The 19988-nt window shown below is 58.6% G+C and overlaps 11 protein-coding genes across 11 annotated transcripts; 6 read left to right on the top strand and 5 right to left on the bottom strand.

The window, feature by feature from the left end:
• Positions 1 to 363: 363 nt before the first annotated feature.
• On the top strand, positions 364 to 1230 carry B0H18DRAFT_1114192 (uncharacterized protein; the record flags this gene model as incomplete). The annotated part of the gene is made up of 4 exons (XM_048033087.1): positions 364 to 435; positions 487 to 594; positions 672 to 956; positions 1024 to 1230. The coding sequence occupies 4 exons, from the start codon at positions 364 to 366 to the stop codon at positions 1228 to 1230; spliced, it is 672 nt and encodes a 223-aa protein (XP_047899082.1).
• A 221-nt stretch (positions 1231 to 1451) lies between these two features.
• On the bottom strand, positions 1452 to 2414 carry B0H18DRAFT_1114191 (uncharacterized protein; the record flags this gene model as incomplete). The annotated part of the gene is made up of 3 exons (XM_048033086.1): positions 1452 to 1664; positions 1718 to 2272; positions 2334 to 2414. 3 exons carry the CDS (start codon positions 2412 to 2414, stop codon positions 1452 to 1454), a joined length of 849 nt encoding a protein of 282 aa, XP_047899081.1.
• Positions 2415 to 2744: 330 nt separating this feature from the next.
• B0H18DRAFT_975735 (uncharacterized protein) lies at positions 2745 to 4359 on the top strand. The gene is made up of 3 exons (XM_048044101.1): positions 2745 to 3107; positions 3160 to 3265; positions 3312 to 4359. Exons 1-3 carry the CDS (start codon positions 2934 to 2936, stop codon positions 4136 to 4138), a joined length of 1107 nt encoding a protein of 368 aa, XP_047899080.1. The 5' UTR covers positions 2745 to 2933; the 3' UTR covers positions 4139 to 4359.
• A 70-nt stretch (positions 4360 to 4429) lies between these two features.
• On the top strand, positions 4430 to 5610 carry B0H18DRAFT_412845 (adenylylsulfate kinase). The gene is made up of 5 exons (XM_048037976.1): positions 4430 to 4602; positions 4652 to 4737; positions 4830 to 4979; positions 5032 to 5236; positions 5288 to 5610. The coding sequence occupies exons 1-5, from the start codon at positions 4575 to 4577 to the stop codon at positions 5416 to 5418; spliced, it is 600 nt and encodes a 199-aa protein (XP_047899079.1). The 5' UTR covers positions 4430 to 4574; the 3' UTR covers positions 5419 to 5610.
• Positions 5611 to 6644: 1034 nt separating this feature from the next.
• Positions 6645 to 8613, bottom strand: B0H18DRAFT_412879 (kinase-like domain-containing protein). The gene is made up of 3 exons (XM_048037977.1): positions 7741 to 8613; positions 7519 to 7688; positions 6645 to 7468 (listed from the first exon to the last, which is right to left on the bottom strand). Exons 1-3 carry the CDS (start codon positions 8242 to 8244, stop codon positions 6970 to 6972), a joined length of 1173 nt encoding a protein of 390 aa, XP_047899078.1. The 5' UTR covers positions 8245 to 8613; the 3' UTR covers positions 6645 to 6969.
• A 90-nt stretch (positions 8614 to 8703) lies between these two features.
• B0H18DRAFT_975727 (UDP-3-O-glucosamine N-acyltransferase) lies at positions 8704 to 10939 on the top strand. The gene is made up of 9 exons (XM_048044100.1): positions 8704 to 8793; positions 8846 to 8964; positions 9017 to 9482; positions 9538 to 9601; positions 9631 to 9712; positions 9773 to 10056; positions 10117 to 10337; positions 10401 to 10504; positions 10555 to 10939. Exons 1-9 carry the CDS (start codon positions 8717 to 8719, stop codon positions 10665 to 10667), a joined length of 1530 nt encoding a protein of 509 aa, XP_047899077.1. The 5' UTR covers positions 8704 to 8716; the 3' UTR covers positions 10668 to 10939.
• Positions 10868 to 13731, bottom strand: B0H18DRAFT_1082226 (eukaryotic translation initiation factor 3 subunit 8; the record flags this gene model as incomplete). The annotated part of the gene is made up of 6 exons (XM_048031503.1): positions 10868 to 11348; positions 11399 to 12183; positions 12237 to 12749; positions 12802 to 13020; positions 13109 to 13344; positions 13395 to 13731. The coding sequence occupies 6 exons, from the start codon at positions 13729 to 13731 to the stop codon at positions 10868 to 10870; spliced, it is 2571 nt and encodes an 856-aa protein (XP_047899076.1).
• Positions 13732 to 13993: 262 nt separating this feature from the next.
• B0H18DRAFT_975722 (uncharacterized protein) lies at positions 13994 to 15252 on the bottom strand. The gene is made up of 5 exons (XM_048044099.1): positions 15169 to 15252; positions 14822 to 15116; positions 14504 to 14764; positions 14327 to 14450; positions 13994 to 14275 (listed from the first exon to the last, which is right to left on the bottom strand). The coding sequence occupies exons 1-5, from the start codon at positions 15217 to 15219 to the stop codon at positions 14239 to 14241; spliced, it is 768 nt and encodes a 255-aa protein (XP_047899075.1). The 5' UTR covers positions 15220 to 15252; the 3' UTR covers positions 13994 to 14238.
• Positions 15253 to 15355: 103 nt separating this feature from the next.
• On the bottom strand, positions 15356 to 16893 carry B0H18DRAFT_926902 (proline racemase family; the record flags this gene model as incomplete). Its single annotated transcript, XM_048041644.1, has 4 exons — positions 16612 to 16893; positions 16443 to 16543; positions 16278 to 16390; positions 15356 to 16224 (listed from the first exon to the last, which is right to left on the bottom strand). Exons 1-4 carry the CDS (start codon positions 16690 to 16692, stop codon positions 15356 to 15358), a joined length of 1164 nt encoding a protein of 387 aa, XP_047899074.1. The 5' UTR covers positions 16693 to 16893.
• Positions 16894 to 17563: 670 nt separating this feature from the next.
• B0H18DRAFT_1082224 (uncharacterized protein) lies at positions 17564 to 18298 on the top strand (the record flags this gene model as incomplete). The annotated part of the gene is made up of 2 exons (XM_048031502.1): positions 17564 to 17596; positions 17804 to 18298. 2 exons carry the CDS (start codon positions 17564 to 17566, stop codon positions 18296 to 18298), a joined length of 528 nt encoding a protein of 175 aa, XP_047899073.1.
• A 41-nt stretch (positions 18299 to 18339) lies between these two features.
• B0H18DRAFT_412757 (uncharacterized protein) lies at positions 18340 to 19926 on the top strand. Its single transcript, XM_048037975.1, has one exon. The coding sequence runs from the start codon at positions 18374 to 18376 to the stop codon at positions 19739 to 19741; it is 1368 nt and encodes a 455-aa protein (XP_047899072.1). The 5' UTR covers positions 18340 to 18373; the 3' UTR covers positions 19742 to 19926.
• Positions 19927 to 19988: the final 62 nt, after the last annotated feature.

The raw sequence follows: 19988 nt of genomic DNA, 5'->3' as shown, positions 1-19988 counted from the left end.
CAGCACTGGGACGCGTCTGTCACATGACACGCGTCAGTCCTGCTGCATGGGGCCGACTTCATCTGGACACCACCTCTTCTTTCTGTCCACAAGCCACTCAAAGGAGGAACTCGTCGACAATCATGCATCTGCATGCTCTAGGTCTCACCAGGCCAGGCTATTGCGAGTTCCTGGTGTCGACCACACGCCCATCTCGGCGCTCAGGACCACAACAACCTCTTCCCCTGCGGCCTCTATCATGTTATCGCCTGCCGTCCTTCGGCTTTGCGTCCACCGCTCGTCTGCCGTATCTCTTCGTGTTCTGAAGTTATAAAGGTCACAAATGAGCTCCTGACCGTTCAGACCCGCACATCGCAATCCACCATGCCCGTCCCCGCTGAGACCGTTCACGCCGTCGACCCCCAGGCTCTTCGCGTCCTGGTGACAGGCTACGGGGTAGGTCCATGTAACATTATCTTATATGTTTACTTCTGACGCAGAGCGTAGCCCTTCCGCTCGTTCAAGGTCAACCCATCGTGGCTCGCCGTCAAGCCCCTCCATAACACCACCCTCCGCACTGCGGACGACAAGCCCATCCATGTCACCTCTCTGGAGGTGCCGACTCTGTACCAGTCCGTCCTCGCGCTCGCGCCCTCGATACACGCGCGCCCTCCTGTCGTGCCCGCCCCAAGGACCCTGCCATGGCCATCGCGCCGCCTCCCTTGGACGGGTACGACTTTATCCTGCACATCGGCGTCATGGGCAGGAGTGGGAATCCTATCAAGCTGGAACAGCGCGGTCGGAAGTATGGTTACGACCAGGATGACGCGGAGGGGAACATGTGCGAGATCGTGGAGGAGGCGGAGGGCAAGCCCAAGCGCGGTTTCGGCGAGGGCTACGAGGAGTTCCCGCAGGAGCTGTTCACGCCGATTGACTGCGAGAAGCTCGAAGAGCACCTCAAGGCAGGCGGTGTGGACGTGCGTTGCATTTGTCGTCGATCGCCCGCTTGGGCCGCTGCTTACACGAATATCTGTTCCCCAGCAGGTCGCGCTCTCCGTTGATGCTGGGCTTTACCTCTGCGAGTTCATCAACTATTGCTCCCTTGCGGAGTCCAAGCGCACAGCCGCTACTGCAGAAAAGAGCACACCCGTCCTCTTTATACATATCCCACCCGTGGGCGAGCCACTGTCCACGGAAGAGGTCACGGATGCTCTCCGGAAGACCATTTCGTGGGTCTGCAGCCAGCTATGAGCAGCCCCATGTCTTCCGGCTTTCTTTTGTGTAGATGGTTCTTGATATATGGGGCACTAGGTTCTTGGACGCTGTTGATATGTTGAATGGCCGACAGCACGACGGTATGCAGTAAAGTGACAATTGATATACAACAACACAAGGTTCCGTAGGTACAACGTCCTCCACGTCTTCGCAACGAAAACGAAGTCCAAACCCGGGCCTCACGCCCTGCGGGCGGGTCATTGGCTACAGACCCAAGACACGACTTTCTGCAACACCGCAGTGACGTCCTGCGTGCTCAGCGGCTGATCGACGGGCGGACAATGCAGGAACAATGTCGGCGTAGCCTTCCCGCTCTCATTCTTTGGCGCGGCCCGCTTCGCCTCCGCGAGCGAGCAGTAGTTGATGAACTCGCAGAGATACAGCCCCGCATCCGTCGACGGCACGATTTGCTTGACACCCGCGGGTTATTCTCCTGCAGCGAGGACAGATGGCATAGGCGTACCGTGAAACCAGTCTCCTTCAGATATTGGAGCAACCCTTCCGTGTTCACTTTGGTGAACAGTTCTTCTGGGAAGTCCTCGTATCCCTTCCCGAATCCTCGCGTGGGCGATTTCAGGTATGCATACAGACTGCGCGCGAATCTGTGCAGCACGCCTGGCGACGGCGTAGCGTTCCGCGCGCCCTCGTCCCCGTCCCCATCGGTCGGGATAGCAGGACAGAGCCTACCCTCCGCGTCCGGCGAGTTGTACCCAACCTTCCGCCCGCGCTTCTCGGCGCGCATGGGCCCGGAGCCCGCCACGCCGACGTGCAGGACGAAGTCGAAGCCGTGCGCGGGCGGCCGAGAGGAGGCGGAAGTAGGTTCGTTGGGCGGCGCCGGCAGGACGGGTGGGCGTGAGTGGAAGCCGGGGGTGAGGGAGAGGACGTCCGTGTAGGTGACGGGCACTTCGAGCGCGGTGATGTGGATGGGCCGGGCGGAGGCGTCGAGGGTGCGGAGGGACGTGTCGTGCAGCGGCTTGACGGCGAGCCAGGAAGGGTTCACCTCGTAGGTGGAGAAGGGCTAGGCGTTCGGACATGATTCAGAGGATCGATGGCGAGCGCGATTGGAGGCAGGGACGTACACCGTACCCCGTCACAAGGACGTACAAAGGAGCTGGATCCGGGAGGGTGTCGCCCGCCGGAGATTCTTCAGGCCCAGGCATCTTGGAGGTCAATGCGTGGGGATCCCGGGGACGGACGTCAATGAGCGTTGCGGACAAGACGGCGTGGGATGTCAGGACACTCTAACGGGACCTACTTAGCTGTTGTGTGCATCGCATGGCTGGATGGGTCCCACGGGAGAGTCTATCACCGTCCCAAAGCCGTCACTGAATACGAATGCCCAGGCGCCAGGTCGTCTTCTCATTGAAGTCACGGCAGACGGTGTCAGCCCAGGTCAGGGCGTGCCCTGTTCAAATCAACTGGTGGATAAGTATCACGTCCTCAATGAGCCATTCGCCGACGTGCCGCACGATTAGCAAGCAGCAGCCTACCCGACAAGACTGAGGATAGTGTGACTTGTCACAATGCGCGTCTCCAGGCTAGAGCAACGATGAATGTCGTCTACGGAGCGCGGCCAGCACAGAGAACGCAGGCACAGCGGGCGGACGGTGTGTGGATGGAGGAGATGGTGCGGGGGAGAGGGGAGCGGAGAGTCGAGGGTGTGACGCGTGACAGGGGTGATGGACGGGGCGAGGCAGCGGCGGCGGTTGTTGGAACGCAGCACTGAGCAAATGCGGATGGACACCCTCAGAGCTGCCCTTCCTTCCCTCGACCCGCCCGCTGCTGCCCCCATGCTCCAGCCTGCCCCGCCCGTCGACCCCCACGCCATCCGCGTCCTCCTCACCGGCTTCGGAGTGCGTTCGTACCCTTTCTCCCCGTCGTGTCGCGAGCACTCACTCCCCCCAGCCGTTCCGCAACTTCAACGAGAACCCCTCCTGGCTCGCCATCCGCCCCTCCACAACGCCGTCCTCCACACCCAGGCACAGCCGGCCGTCCACGATGACGACGACGAGTTCGCCATCATCACCGACGACATGGAGTTCGCGCAGTCCGTCCAGACGACCCCCAGCCCATCCACATCACCTGCGCCCAGATCCCCATGACCTACGCAGGCGTCCTTGCCACCGTCCCGAGCCTCCACGCCCGCCCGCCCATCCTGCCGCCCAACAACGATCCCACCCTGCTCATGCCGCCTCCCCCGGAGAACGGCTACGACTTCGTGCTCCACGTCGCCCTCGCTGGCCGCGGCCCTCTGCGCTTGGAACGGCTCGCCCACAGACACGGCTACGCGATGAAGGACGCGGAGGGCGAGTACGCCCCGAGCCTCCCCAAGGACGGCCCTACGCCGACCCCGGAGGCGTCCGAGATCGAGCGGATGGAGATGCACCTGCAGGGCGTCATGTCGTCTGCAGTGCCCGCGGACGGCCACGGCCACAGCGATGGCCCTGAGATCCCGCCCATTCGTGGCTTTGGAAAGAGCTACGACAACTTCCCGGAGGAGATCCACTCCGAGGTCGACGTCGCGAAGCTGGTTCATTTCCTGAAGGAGATTGAGATGGAGGAGGATCCAGAGGATGCGATGAGGGTGCGTTCGCTCAATGTCACTCCCTCTCTGAACTGCCGTCTAATGCCCCTGCAGAGAGTATACACGTCGATGGACGCAGGCCACTATCTCTGCGACTTTGCGTACTACTGCTCGCTCGCGGAGGCAAAGCGCGTGTCGTCGAAGCAGGAGAAGTCGAAGGACCACCGGGGAAGCCCCGCGAAGAGCACGCCCGTCCTCGCGATGCACTGCCCACCCGTCAACCAGCCGCTCAGCACCAGGCACGTCACGGAGGCGATTAAGATTGTCCTGGTGCGGATATGCAGCCAGCTGACCCAGTAGTCTGAATCTCTCCGGGCATATCATGTTGTTTCACCTTGTGTCTCTAGTATACTTGCTCTCGTCGTTATTCATTGGGTATCCTACGGCAATGTAGCGTGCGGCCTCAGGACCTGGGGTCCTGGATTGCGGCTCACTGGGTGTGGCTTAGATAGCTCCTGGAGGTTGTCTGCGATATGTGCTGTTCATTTGGTCGCGGAAATGTCATCATTCAAATTGGGTCTTGCTGTGGATTGTCGGTGAATCTGGGGTGGGTGAGATTGGCCGCAAGATCTCGATCACTGGGGTTTTCGCGTCCACGTGCCTGGCGCATACATCGCTCACCCACTCGTCCATCCTCATCATCGCGCAATCCCAGCCCGCTCAATTTCCGCTTGTCTCTACGCTCTCGTAGGGCCACTCTACATCAAAATACTCTGCAGCCCCCGGGAACATCCCAATGGCTACCAACATCACATTCCACCCCGGTGAGCAGCAGAACCGCTCGCGGTCGGACGAGCTTCATGACCTGCACAGGTTCCGTCGACGGCCCCGAGCGTGCGGAGCTGCTGAAGCAGAAGGGCGTCACAATCTGGCTCACCGGCCTGAGCGCGAGCGGCAAGGTACGCCCTCGCCCTTCCGCCATCCCCCCCCGATTGCGCACCGCCGGCCGAGTACTGAGTCTCCACCATGTCCCTCTCCACCCGCGCGACAGTCGACGATCGCGTGCGCGCTCGAGCAGCACCTCCTCCACCTGCGCAAGTTCGCGTATCGGCTCGACGGGGACAACGTCCGGTTCGGGCTGAACAAGGACCTGGGCTTCGACGAGAAGTCGCGGAACGAGAACATCCGCCGGATAGGCGAGGTCGGTCTTCGCTCGCTACTTGTCCTTCCGATGGTCAGCCAATGCGCTACAGGTCTCTAAACTGTTTGCGGACTCGTGCTGCATCGCCATCACCGCGTTCATCTCGCCGTACCGCGCAGACCGAACGGGCGCACGGGAACTGCACGAGAAGGCGGGGCTGGGCTTCGTCGAAGTGTACGTCGACGCGCCACTACAGGTCGCCGAGCAGCGGGATCCCAAGGGGTTGTACAAGAAAGCGCGAGCAGGAGAGATCAAAGGTGAGTATATGAACGGTGACGGGTTACGGCTTAGTCTGACATCGTGCGCAGAGTTCACTGGTATCTCAGCGCCATACGAGCCCCCGGAGAGCCCAGAGATCCACATCAGGACGGACCAGTGCGACGTCGCCGAGGCCGTCCGCATCATATCCGAATACCTCGTACAAAATGGGTTCATCTAACGTCCTGGACGGTGTAGACTGCAGATTATTGGCTAGATTATTGTGTGTATTATGCATACAGACCGCATTACAAGTGTCAGGCACTCAAACGCAAACATACCATCACGAGTGCACGTCAGAACGCAACTCCAGAATGAATCGAATATAGATGCGATAATATACTGGCTAGGAGGACCCGTTGGCGACCTGCGCCATTTGGCGGAGGGACGGTGGGATGTCGTCCTCGTCCGTGTTGTCCTGCTCCTGTTCCTCCTGGATCGTGTCCTGGTTTCCCTTGTCCAGCAGGTGCGAGAGCCCGACTTCCACGACGGAGAGCCACTGCGCGAGGTCGTCGACGGTGTGGGCCAGGCAGCGTGCGTCGCGTCGTGGCTTGTACAGCGCGCCGAAGTCAAGCGGCTGCACTGGTGGGCCGGTGAGGTCGCTCGGATGGGGAGGGTCGGGAAGGAACCGTGAGAGAGCGAGAGCGAGCGCGAGTGGGATGTTGATTGCGTATAGGAGGTGGACGAGTCTGCGGTGCCGAGGCGGACGTCGCTGAAGGACTGTTCATCTGGGAGGAGAGAGAGCTGAGCGAGGTTGTTGACGAAGACGCGGCGGAGTTGGAGAGCGGGAGTTCCGTTGACATGTCCACTGGCGGAAAGCTGAACGGGCTAGGAGAGTGAGAAGGTCGGGGAGGGATCAGTACGGATGGTGAGGGCGGGAGCAGGTCTGGCATGCCAAGCTTGTGCTCGCTTGTCAGTGTAGGAATCTAGGATAATACTGCAGTTAGCACTGGCTATTAATGGTAGGTCGAAACGAACCTTCAGCACATCCTTCAACTGCGCGCCGTCAGTGATGCTGCCGCCCCTCCCGTCCCGATTTCGAGCATACGGTTTCGGAGGAGGCGTGGGTGGCACAGTTTCCATTATCGCTACAGACGCAAGCCGATTCAAACTCGGCTTCCGCACAAGACCACTCCCTCAGCACTAGACTCAGCATGGGACTCTCCGATGTGGCCATAGCTGAGCGCGACCGCGTCATGTTGGAAGTGCGGGCAGCGACCCGCCTGGCGAGGCAAGCCGCTTCGGTAGGAGTGCAGTGTCTACAGAGTGGGTCATCTGATGCGTGGCGGATGAAATGCTGTCAATTGTCGACACACTCGTGTGGGTGGGGGATCGGCGGCGGTGACCTGACGGCAGGTCGAAAGTCGGCAGTGGAGAAGGCGCGCTTCGGTTCCCCTCTGTCGACGGGCCAGGAACGGCGGGGAAACGGAAGCCAGATGACGGTGGAGGGGTGCTATCCTTTCCAGGGTGCTTCTGAAAGGCGAGGGAACCGAGTTGGACACGTTACTATGCGATCGCTTTCGACTCAGAGTCGGGCGATCTAATGGGCGCTCTGGTGATGAGGATGAGAGGACGATGGGAGGTGTAGAGACGGAAGGGTCAGCGGGGATGTTGAAAAAGGAATCGTCAGAGAGGTCGGGGATCTCGATGTCCGCGAACCCGCGGGTGGAGCGCACTTCGCGATAATTGGGGGTCGATCTGGGTAGCCTCCCGCTATCAAATGCTGGGGCACTCAGTGGGCCAGACGAGCTACCCAAAGGGATACCAGGTCCCAACGAAGGTAACGGGTCATCCCCGTCATCCTTTCGAGAGGCGTGCCCCAGCTTCGACTTCCCGCGGGGGGTCGACGTTCGTGGTGGAGCTGAAAGTCAGCCTGTTTGGCGGTATCCGGAGACTCGGCATTCATATCGATTGATGCTGGAGGCTTGAATGGACTACGACCGCGAGCGGGAGACAACGAGCTGAGAAGGGAATCTGTCTGAGACTGGTCCATGCCCGGTATGCGGAATGGGTCCGCCGCGGTGCCAGCACTGTCGTCTTCGAACAGCATTCGCAATGTTGGTGGGACCTTCGATACTGGTGGCCTAATTGTAGGGTAGGAGGAAGAGTCGTCGTCTGCAACGAGGAGACTTGTATCTGTATCTGGCTGTCCAACGTCCAGTGATGGTCGTCCACGAACGGTGTCGAACTGCCAGTCGTCGTGGTCCTCTAGGTTGTCGTCCGGAAGCGAGCTGAGGCGCTTCTCAGCGGATGATCAATACGAGAGCATAACACCACATACTCTCTCAGCTCTTCTTGCTCCCACGGCAAGGAATCCGCAATGCTGGCACGCGTCCCGCCGCCCTGTGTCCAGGTGTCGTATCGCAGGATGAGGTCTTTCAAGGTTGTTACCGGGACCTTTGCTACAGTCTTTATCCATTTCGTCTTTGAAAGGTCATCGGCGTTAAGACGCTGTGCTTTCCTTTCAGTGTTATTCAACTCAGGCAGAACAAGAAATGCTTACATCATTTGGGGACTCTCTCAAGCAGTGTGCGACAAACTCTCTCATCTCTTTACTTCCCTCGCCTTCGATGAGCCGAGGAGGCTTCATTCGCGGGAGCATTTGAATAAGTTTCGCCTGATCCATCATATGTGAGTTGGGCGCAGAGCCCTTGACCATCTCGTATATCACAATTCCTAAGCTCCAGATGTCTGCCTTGGTGTCATAGGCAGAACCTTGGGCAACTTCGGGAGCCATCCAGTGAGGAGTCCCGACGAGTGTGTTTCGCTTGCTTGAGGCGGTCACCAGGAGAGCGGATACACCAAAGTCACAGATCATGACCTTTCCGGTGGCAGTAATGAGGATGTTAGCGGCCTTGAGGTCACGGTGTATGATGGAGGACTTGTGCAGGTAACTCAAAGCGGCGAGGACTTCACGCATAATGACAGAGACGTACTTCTCCTCAACGACGCCGTCCTTGCATGCCTTCATGAGCGTGCGGACGCTGCCTCCTTGTGCGTACTCCATGACGATCCAGACGCGCGGACCATCGAGGTGGCAGCCATAGTAATGGGTGATGTTCGGAGCGTCACGTAGTTGGGTGAGAAGGGCACCTCGCGCTGGATGTCGCCAACGTCGTCATCCTCGGTGTCGAGGTTGATGATCTTGAGTGCAACGACGTTTCCGGTGGCGATGTCGACGCCTTTGTGAACGAGCCATAAGCACCCTTGCCGACGGTCTCGAGACGTCTGTAGAGCTGGTGTACAGAGACTGATGGCGGCATATCGGAGGGTCAAAGGCAGAGTGTGTGGGCGCCGGCTTGAGAGATAGTCCTCCTCGTCGAGGCTGTCGTCGTGCATGGGCGAGAGGAGGATGGCGGAGGGGAGAGACGGCCTGGGACGAGGAGCACAGCGAACGAGCGATCGACTGCACGAGCGCCCGCATCACGATCCGGGATCTCGATTGGCCGAACGGAAAGCAGCCACAGCACAACTTGACCATGGACCTCGACGAGTCATCCGCAAAACTCATCCCTCCAGAGTTCCTCGCCGTCGTCCTCGCGGGATTCGGCAACGAGTGCGCATTTGAGGTCATATCGTTGATACATTCGCCGCTCACAACTACCCAGGCTCCTTCCTCTGACCGGGAATTATGGAGACGAGCCCAGTCCAAAGGCTTTGCTGCCCATTGCGAACAAACCTATGCTCGAGTATCCCCTCGTGTGGCTAGAACAATCGGGAATCAAAGGTATGTGGACTTGACCTTGACGCGTCAATGCTGCTCACGGCATAATGTATAGACGTGCTCCTCATCTGCCCAACATCGCACCGCGCGGCACTTTCAAACTATATTCAATCAGACTCCTCCGCGTCCTTCCCTTCGCTCCAGATTGACCTTCAGACATTCGAGGAATCACAAGATCTAAGCGTAGGAACGGGCGCGCTCCTCAGACATTTCGCACATCGAATCAAACAAGACTTCGTGCTCCTCCCTTGTGACTTCGTCCCGCCACCTACGCTTTCCCTCACCCAGATTCTAAACAAGTTCAGAACTGAATCCACCTATGATGGGGCTATTGCCACAGCATTCTTCTACGAAGGTCGCAGACCAGACAAGGGCAGCAGCACGGATGAGTGGGGTCTCGTCCCAACACCCACCCCGATCGTGTGGGACGAGCGGTCGGAGACACTGCTGCACATTGACACGCCTGATGACGCAGACAGGAATAGTGAAGATCTGGAGCTCCGGATGAGCTTGCTTTCCAAGTATGCTGATTGGCCCTTGCACAGGTAGCCTGCTGATCCGTGTGCTCTCGATTAGGTACCCTCGGGTGAAGTTGTCAGCTACGTTCATGGACTCCCATGTCTACGCATGTCGGCGCCAGGTCTTGGACGCGTTGCAGGAGAAGTCGAGTTTGACTCAATACGAGAGGAGTTCATCCCTTGGTTGTGCAAGCCGCAATACCAACGCACGAAGTTGGAGAAGTATGGTAGAGGTATACTGCTCATCACGTCTCATTAACTGCAGACTGATACATTCACGTCTCCACTGGCAGTTCTCAATCCGGTCACGAATGCGCTCACCCAGGAGCTCGCGCTCAAGCACTCGACGCTACACAGCAAAGCCCCGGTGCATCTCCAACATAAGGACGAATTTTTACACAGCCCACCCTCCGATGACCAGAACCAGGAACACACAAAGTCCCTAGTTTTAGACGAGGACGAGGAGGAAGCTCGAATACCAGCGAGTCTTCGGATGAGTTTGGTCGTTCACCGCGCCCAAGAGGGCTATGCCGCGCGCGCAAATAACCTTCACGCCTACCTGGATCTGAACCGCCATGTAGGCGATTCTCCCCACTGCCCTGTGCTACTGCAGCTCACGGCAAGATTGTCTACGCAGTTCCTGTCACAGCAGACATATTCACTGCCGACTGATTCCGATAGTCGGGCCAAGATCGACCAGAAGGCGCAGATATCTTCTGACTCGATGGTCGGACACTCTACCCGTGTCGAGGAGCGCACGAGCATCAAGAAGTCCGTCATCGGCAACCACTGTGTTATTGGCAAGATGGTGAAGATCGCTGGATGCGTTATTCAGGACCACTGCGTCATCGCCGACGGGTCAGTTTCGTTTTCTTCCTTATCTGAGACGGATAGCTGAACATCGTGCACGGTGCACCGCAGAGCGAAGCTCGACGGTTGCATACTTGGCAAGGGCACAAAAGTCGGCGGAAAGGCTGAATTGTCAAAATGCGTCACTCAATGCGGATACGAAATCGGTATCGGTGGTAGGTGCTATGTTTTTACTCCCCATGGAACCAACTCACACATCGCATAGAAACGACGCGGAACGAGAAACTCGACATCTCTGATTGGACGGCAGGACGTGGGTCCAGCGAGGAAGAAGACCAATCCGAGGAAGAGGCATCGTCTGAAGAGAGCGATGACTGAGTGCTGAGTGCTGAACACTGAATGGTCGATTTAGTCGAACTCAGGAGGCAGAATAAACATAATGCATGCGTGTATAGTACTCATACATTGTAATACCAGACAGACATGCATGCTCTTTGTACAGTCTCGCGCTGCATGTGGACAACAAAACAATAAGCACAGTCATAACAAAATCGTATACGCATAAACACGTCCAATGATCACCGGTTCCTCTGCGCGCCCGCCATCTGGTTACCGAGCCCCTGCGCAAAGCGAGCACCCCTGCCCCGCCCACCACCGCGCATCCCGCCCCGCCTCTCGCCGCCGCCGCGTCTCCGCTCGGCAGCCTGCTCACCGCCCTTTGCGCCCTTCGCGCCGTCAGCGCGGTCATTCCACGAAGCAGTAAGCCCGAGTTTGTTGTCGAGCGCCTTCTCGTTCTGCTCGAGCATGTTGTTGACCTTGTCGGCCAGGCTCAATGCCAATTGTTGCGTGCGCGACAGGTCGATGCGGTGGAAGACGACAACGCCGGCCGCTTGGTCGAGAGACGCAGACAGTTCTTCTGTCCAGATCATCTTGGACACGATGGACGTCACAGCGCGGAGAGGAAGAGAGAAGGTGCGGGACAGCAACGAGAGCGAGAGCGTCGTGTAGTGTGGCGCGTACGTAAAGAGGTATGTCCGCAAACCCTCTTCCTGTATACGTCTGCGTGACATCGTTAGTCGAAACATAATGCGTGGAATAAAGACACCTACTTTGCAAGCATCTCCTTCACGGTGGTGTACTCAGGCATCAGACTCCAGATCTTGATGCTCTGGATGAGATCGCGGCACTTCTCCCACTCGCCGTTCTGCAGCGCCTTGCTCGCCTGCATGATATGGTCCCGCGTGCTCTCAGGCGGGCCCGTGAAGATCTGCCTATCAGCGAAGTCCAGCAACCTCCGGAACGGCTTCGAGATCGCCTTGCGCTTCTGCTCCTCAGAGTCGATGCTCGCGAGGAGCGGGATCTCGACGAGCATGCTCGAAACAAGAAACGCAGCCTCCAGTAGCTCGGTGTTGATATGCATGTGGAAGGGCAGTTGCCGCTGTCGCTCCGCCTTCTCTTGCTCGGGTGAGAGGACCTGGAAGCGCTGCTGGTGCACGCCTTGCGCAAGGAGCTCCTTCACCCGCTGCGTAGCGAAGATGTCCTGCAGCGTGGCCTGCGCCTCCTTGATCAGGCCGCATCGGAACGCACCGAGTCCCAGCTGAACGACGGTACGGTTGTAGAGGATCTGGGTGGCAACGTCGGCAGAGTACACCGACTCCTGGAGATGCGACATGAGAAGCATGTCACGAGCAGTGTGGAAGTCGTTGTGGAGGCCGTAGTGATAGATGTGGCAGAGCATGGCACGGGTACGAAGGAGGGAATTGCTTGACTTGTAGAGATGAATGCACAGAGAGTGGATCAAGGTGGAAGTTTCGCCCTCGGCGTCCAGGACGATCGATGGCTTGATATCTGAGGCTGCAACGGTGGACTCGAGAGCGTGAACGACAGCGTCCGGCTGTTTGAGATGTGAGTATACTTTAGAAATGGATTGCTGATGTAATTACGGACCTTTGAGTAAATGTGCTCTAACCGCCGCATGATGACACGACCGAGGGGGTCTTCGCTGTTGTTCTTCTCGTACAGCGCTTGTGACCGGCAAATCGTGCAGTACAAGCCCTTCTCATCCTTAAGCCTGTCAACATACTCCGTCCCATGCGGGTCGATGTTCTGCAGGCTCTTCGTGAACTCGTCGTCGAGGCGGTCCACGAAGCTGATGATGCTCCCGCGGATGCGCACAACGCCGTCCTTCTCCGTCTCCGGCGTCCGCTCCGCAAGATCGTCGTAGTCTTCCGTGATCTCTTGGATCACGTACAGCGGCTCGCGCATGATGATGCCGATCAGTTGGTCCACTTCGCCCTGCGCGTTGACCCACAGCTCGATGGGCATGTGCGTCGCGACGGAAGAGTTGTAGTCGAAACGCGCGGAGATCAGGGTGAGGAGGACACGAATGCGCTGGTACGAAGTCACAGCGACGGCAAGCAGCTTCTCCAAGATACTGATTTGGTCTTGCCTGTTGGTGTTCTGGTGTCAAGGTAAGACGACTGACTTGAAGGTCCAACGAGGATCTACAAACCTTCTTCCCGCGAGCCTCCTGCACAAGCTGCAGGTTCTTGAAAATGCTTTCTGGCGTGAAGGCCATCGCCTTGCCGCCCTTGCCGACAGTGGTAAACGCATCATCTTCAGCGTTCTCATCTTCACTCTCGGCGGCCCTCCTTGTCCTCGCTCTTGCTACGGGGGGAGGTGCCTCAGGCGCTACGATCGCGGTGTACTCTCGCTCGAACGCCTCTGGGTCCTGTGAAATCACGCAGGACGTTGATACGCAGGCAGAAGGGTGCAACCAATATTAGCGGAAGACACGGGCTACCTCTGAAACGACTGACCGCCTGGAAGCGCTTGACGTCGGCTTCGTACTCCTTCGTCACCTTTTTGACTTTCTGCCTCATTCCGTTGAGCGCGCGGGCATTGCTCGCATTCATCTTCTTCTTCGATTCCTTCTCCTTCGCCACCGCCGTGTTCAGCGCGCCCTCCAGATTGACCAATTGCTTGATGTAGAAAGGCGGGATGGGCTCTGAGACGTTCTGCTGGCGCTGCACCATGCGCACCAGCTTGTCAAACTCTGCTTCTCGTGAGCGGCTGTATGCGCGTAGCAGATGGCCTGCGACGCACCGTTAGAGATGGCGACCCAGTCGTTGATCTTTAGCGCATTGTCCATCGTCTTCCCGCACGCCTCCATCTCCTCCAACCGCTTGTCCCTCGCGCTCTTGACCACCCGCGTAACATCCTCGTCGCTCGCGTCGTCATCCAGGTCCGTCCGCAGAAAACGGCTCCGCCTCTGCTGCCCTTGCTCCTCATTCTGGCTGTTCTCGCTCTCATCCTCGCTTTCACTCTCGTCATCGTCGGACGAGTCGGAATCGCTGCCCGCGGTGCGCAGGAAACGCGACATGGCTGGCTTGGCCCCGGGGGCCTTGGGTGCGGAGGGTGCGCCCTCATCGTCGCTGGACATGAGCTCCTCCTCGGAGGACGACTCGGAGTCGCTGTCGCTGTCGCCGGCTGCGCGGAAGAATCGAGACATGGCTGCTGTGTGCTTTTGAGTGTGAGCGACGAGGGGCAGCTAGGGTCGAGCGCAAGGGCGGGTGCGAGAGTGCGCGGGTCGATTACGCGGAGTACTCGAGATGACCAGAAATTTTGAGTTTCGGCCATTCCCGTCATGGGCGCTTGTGGCCAACGAGTGCGCCAGATATGGCAAGTATGCTGTTTACCGCCCACCGCTACGGCGAATCTACTCACTGGTATTGGTTCGTCCACACTTATCGATACACCGTGTCCCACCAATCCCCCAGCGAGGAATGCAAGCATGAGATGCAAGAAGATACGTTTCCGAAGGTGTACATGTACTATACTGAGGATATCATACAGGGTCATGTGAAGGAGGGGTGGACGTGTGTGCCACATTCGCTGAATCTCATTCTGAAGGGTCATTTTCCGCAACAGCGCACTTGCGGTCGTGTCATTAATGCTTGGTCTCCCGGTACCGCTCGGCCAGGTAGCTGCAGAGGGACGTGAGCCACTACACGGACAAAGGCATGGAAAGTACGCACCCTTCACCGGACCAGAGCGTCAACAGGCCGACAGAGACGGCGGACACGAGACGTTTATCCCAGCGAGGGCGGTCCCACTCAGTGTATGCGTAATATCCGATCGCACCCAAGACACCCGCGTTGACTGCGTGGACGTTCAGTACACGTATGATGAACGTATGCGGTCACGCGACTTACCAACACCGACAAGGCCACCTAGAACGCCAGGACGGAGAATGTGCTCCCTAGCATAGCGGTACAGTGCAGCACCTTCCTTCTTTGCCTTGGCCTCTTCCTCCTGACCTCTGGGGGTCTCGCGATACTTTCCAGCGGCATAGCCCTCGCCGGTGAGGAGTAGAAGAGTCGCGGCAGCGGCGGAACCGATGGCACGCGTGTCGCGACGAAGGGATGGCTTGGTGTAGAAGGAGTAGCCCGCGAAGGAGATGAGACCGACGTTTACTGCAGGATGACGGCCATCAGCGGTGAGCGAGATGCAGAAGAACAAAAACGGCGCACCGAGCCCGAGAAGACCACCCGCGACACCAGGTTGGAAGATGTACTGCCTGGCGCGCACATACAGGTAGGAGCCCTCCTCTTCGGCTTCGTGGAGGTACCGCTTGCCCTTGCCCTTTGCACCGTGGTGCCCAGACTTGGGTGCACCACTTGCTACGGGAGGCGGTCCCGAGATGGAGGTGGTGGTCTCGGGATTAGAGCGGAAGTCTGGGGCCACGACGTTGACCTTGATCGCGTCGTCCGCGATGTTGTCCGCGGAGGGCGGCTCTGTGGAGAAGAGAGCCTGGTCTGGGTGGGGCTGGTGGATGAGGTTAGGCTGCTGCCACGGAGGAGACATGCTGTGAAAGTACCTGTTCAGAGGGGGGCGGGGCGTTGTGAGCAGCGACTGAGGCGTACGACATGGCTGGCGGATGCGAGTGTGGTGTACGGTGGGGTCGGTGAGCAGATGGCAGACGACCATTCAGGCCGACGCGTTATATACGGCCGAGTATGGTAATGACATCATGGCCAGGTTGGACCCAAAATACTACGTCATACTTAAGGCGTCGCGAAACAGGAACCCCGCCACCCGCGCGTCGCCGCCCTCGCACACAAACACATGCGCCCCCGTGTACCACCCCGCCCGCCCACCGCCACCCGCACGCCCGCCGCCCCGCCCACGGCGACCTCCGCCACGGCCGTCCCCGTGAAGCCGCCGCCGCCGCCCACGCTGACCGGCGAGTCGAACAGCGCCGTCTCCCCCACCGCCATCCGTCCCGCCGCGACCGCCGCGGCGACGCGCGCACTCACCCCGGACCCGCACGGCGAGCGGTCCACCTCCTGCTCCGCGAAGAAGCACAGCCCGACGCTGCGGCGTGCGCCCTCTGCTTCGTCGGTCACGATGGCCCCGTACAGGTACTCCAGCTCCGGCTCGCTCGGGTGCCTCACTAGCTCCCGCCGACCCGCCAAAAGCCTCTTCAGCGTCGCCGTCGCCTCGTCTAGTTCTCGCAACGAGATCCCGCGGCCTACGATGCCCTCGAACCCGAGCTCTGTCGCTTCCACGATGGCATAGAACGCGCCTCCGTACGCGACGTCAACGCGCACTTGCGTTCCACCCTTCGCGCGGAGAGCTGCCCAGCGCTCGGTCTCCGGTATGTCCACGTATACGTCCCGCGCTGACGCGAAGCTGGGCACGCTGATGAACGTCACTGGCCGACTCTCGTCCGAGCGCGCCTTGCCGTCATCCATCACTGTCGGCACTGTTACATGCACGACACCGCACGGCGCGTGCAGTCGCAACTCCGTTTCGCGCTTCTCGGCGTCGTACTTCAGCTGCTCGCGCAGAGGGAAGACCGATCTGTCTTGCGTGTCGATCAAGAATCGCCCGAGGGCAATCGTCCCATGTCCGCACATCGTCGAGTATCCCTCTGTACACACCACTGTCACGATCACGCAATTCGTCTGCGGATTTTCGACGCACCATTGTGCATGAAGAGCACTCCAATGTCCGCATGCCCGCTCTCTGTCATCTCCGTGGTCTGTACCAGCAACGCTCCGTACATGTCTGTATGGCCCCTCGGCTCCCACATCAACCTAGGACGATCTGGTCGGCATCTAGTCGCATCCGGGATCTATGAGGGCACACCTAGTGCGTAGATGATCCAGTTGCTCCTTCGCATAGGCCCTCTTTTGCAGTAGGGTATGACCACGGAGCTCAGGATATCCTGACACCACGATGCGGGTCGGCTGCGAACGTGTATCACATCGTCAGCGTACCCGAGCGGCGAGCTATGATATGATAATGTAGCACTAACTTCGCCAGACGTATGCATGTCCACTGTGTGGATTACTATGTCCGTGTCCTTTGCTGCGGAGATCCTCTTGTGAACGTCCATGTCGATAGCCGTGGGTACAGAGTCGATTTCTACGCCGGGCTACTTATCAAGCATGCTATTCACATCTCATGAACTTAAAACAGGCACCGATTGGGAGGTGCTCAGTGCTTCATGCGTTACCATTCGTTGCATAGTCAGACGTATCACAATCTTTGCTTTGAGTACTTATGCAAAGCACATGCGCGAGTATTTGAGTCCTGGGGGAAGGGGCCGTTGCGGAATAGTGCACTTATACGAGTCTCAACGCGGAGCAAATGGTCATGAGAAGAAGACATCATCCCCAGCTCTGCCTGGCTCGAATCCTGCATCTAAGGCCACTGTAGCTGCGAGACCTACATACAGGACGTCGACTTACATCGGTGGAACGTATCTGACTGATCGCTTGTATAGCCAAGCTTGGGCCTTGGACAGGTACAGGTACTGAAATACGATTGCTTATAACCAGAGCAGCTGTTGACGTATGCATGCAAAGAAGTGAGAGAATGAGCGCCCCGGATCCGTTGAACTCATAACGAATACGAGGAACTTGCGCCCTCGCCTCGACTTCAGAATCTACTCAGACAGTGCATTTGGCCTAGCGGAAGTGAGATTGAGCGGGCGCAAGGCCCCCTAACGGTAGCTATTTTCAAATCAATGAGATATGTAGCATAAGTCACTGCAGGGACCCTCTTTTGTTGCGTCAAATCGTCTGATCCTCGAGTTGAGCAGAGTGCCGAAGGGGAGGAGAGACGAGGAGAGCGTCGAGCGCCGATCAGACGCGGTAAGCCACAACACGATCACGTGGAACATGAGGCCACGGTTGGGTTCGCCATGTGGACGTTACGCGACGACTTGAACACTAACCTCATCCTCCACGACGGTCAACTTGCCCATGGCTCCCAAACCACCCCCAAACGCCATCAAGGTATTACCGCACACATTGCCCAGTTCTCAGTGAAATACTGACGCATTCGACTGATCAGTGCCAGACTCCTGCCGCGTATGCGCAACAACTGGACGCCTTGCGCGATCCGCTGTCTGTAACTGAGTCAGAGGAGACCTGGGATGGCATTCTTATGCACTGCTTACATTTAGCTCCCTTCTGAGGGGCAACGCCACCATGTGGCCTCAGGAAACCGTCGTATCCGTGCGTCCGATGTCGCGCTCCCTCACCACCGCTGTGAACTCCGAACGCTCTCGGTTGTCCGGCGCAGCCATCGATTTCTTCACCGTCCTCGTCACGAACATAGGCCCTGCCTTCGAAGGCCTGATGCCCTCTTCCTCCCGACGCTCCTCGGCTGTGCACCCGCCCCAACAAAGTCTTCCAGTCCGCGCGCGCCAGTGCTTGCTCACTGTTATCGAGTATTCCCAGTCTCCGTCGGTCTTGTCGTACTTCGTCGAGTCGGTGAAGGACAAGTCTGTCTCGCTGCGCCTGAGCGTCGCGGAATGCGCGCTGGCCTGCCTGAACAGCTTGAACACTCCGGATTTAGAGAAGGAGCCGCGGGCGCGGGAGATTGAGATCATCATCAGGGCAACTGCGACGGACGCCAGTGCGGACGTGAGGAAAGTAGGGCGGAAGGTTTTCGAGGCGTACAAGCTTGTGCTGCCGTCGAGGGTAGACAAGTGAGTGCGCTCTCCCATCTTCGGAACTAACTTTGTTGACAATCACGACGCTAGATTCACACAACCTCTCACACCGACTATGAAGAAATATCTAGACATCAAGCCCAAACCTATAGCGATACCGTCTAATCCACAAAGCCGTCCCCCGTCTGCACAGTCTACCCGCTCCAACGACGGCAAACTGCCACCGTTACAATTTTCGTCTTCGACATCGGCCTTGAAGTCTACGGCCGGGGGTTCGTCTACGCAGGCGGTTCCAACGAGTCGGGTGCACATGCGATCCGCGTCTTCGTCAGATCTTGCTGGGTCAACCGCACAATCTACTGCGATAGCCCGGCAGAGGCAGATCTCGGGAGACAGAAGACATGTCGCTGCACCATCGGGTCGTTCTGCAGCTGGCAGGACGGATATGCCTCCCCCATCCATTGTCCCCAGCAGAAGTGGTGCGAACATCGGCGCGGCAGGCGATATGGGCAAGGGCCGCGTTCAAGGGATCACCAAGGACTCTAGCGATGACAGGTTGTTCCAGTCCACTCCAGCTGAAGCTCCGTCACGTTCCGCGACATCGACATCGACGACGGCATCTCGACAAGTAGATTCGGGTCCCTTCCGCCCGCAAGCGCAGGGCAGCACGTCGGGGCCGAGGAGACCTGTGGTTCGGCAGGATGTACCGCAGGACCCACCCGGCCGCAGCAGAACGGGTCCGATACGCCCTGTATCAAGTATGGCGGCGATGCCTCCCTCGCGACAGGAAGTGGCGGAGAGACCCCATCGCGTCGTCGGTGGTGCGAGGCGGGTACCGCGTGTGCTGCCGCCAGAACCAGAGCCACAACCTGCCGCTGTACCAGAAGTTAAACGTGGAGGTGACAACGCTGAACGCAAACCGCAGGCACCGCTTGGACCCGCTAAGCGGTCTCGCAGTGCGGAGCCTCGCGGTGGCGTTCCAGCTAAGGTCGCCGTTGTGCCAAAGACCAGGCAGGTAAAGCCTGCTGTTCCGAAGGCTAACGAGAGGGCGAAACCGATCCCGAAGGCTGAAACCACACAGCGCGCGGGCGTGTCCCATGGAAGTACGACGGCTCAGAAGGGACGCAGCGACAAGACCCTACCACCTAAACGCGGAGGACATGCGCCATCAGGCTCCCGCGACGCGACAGCTGTAGCTGCAGAAAGCAAGGAGAACAAACGCGAGGGTGGCGACGAAGTGTCCCAGAGCGCGACGCAACCAACAGAGATTCCTTTGCCTCCCAGCCCGCATCACGATGCAGCACCGGCGCTCCCACCTACAGACGTACCCTACCTCCGAGCCCACAGCAGACTGCGTGCCCTCCAACCGCGCCCAAGATCGATGTTACCAACGATCCAGCGACGCCCGACGGTCCACCCAGCGCCGTTCAGCGTGTCACCGCCGTCGCGCAGACACCCATATCTGCGCTCTTCGCTGACATAGAGCGTGGATTCCTGTTCACCCCTGGGGATCCGCTTTCTCCTGCGCAAACCTATGCTGAGCAAAAGGGAAATGCGCCTGTGCTTCCTCCGCTGCGGGCCCTTAGAACTAGCAGACTGTCCGATATTACGGAATGAAGAATGCCATCTTGTTTCGGTTGTGCTGATGATACCAGTGCATACTAGCATCTGAATTGACCAGGCGGCAACTGTACTGAGTGTACTCGTCAAAGTGGTGTTATGTATGGACC

Source organism: Fomitopsis serialis (assembly GCF_022376445.1).
Source record: "Fomitopsis serialis strain Sig1Antser10 chromosome Unknown B0H18scaffold_4, whole genome shotgun sequence".
NCBI classification, from domain to species: Eukaryota; Fungi; Basidiomycota; class Agaricomycetes; order Polyporales; family Fomitopsidaceae; genus Fomitopsis; species Fomitopsis serialis.
The sequence above is the reverse complement of the archived record's forward strand: the minus strand, read 5'-3'. Positions and strand labels throughout refer to the sequence as shown.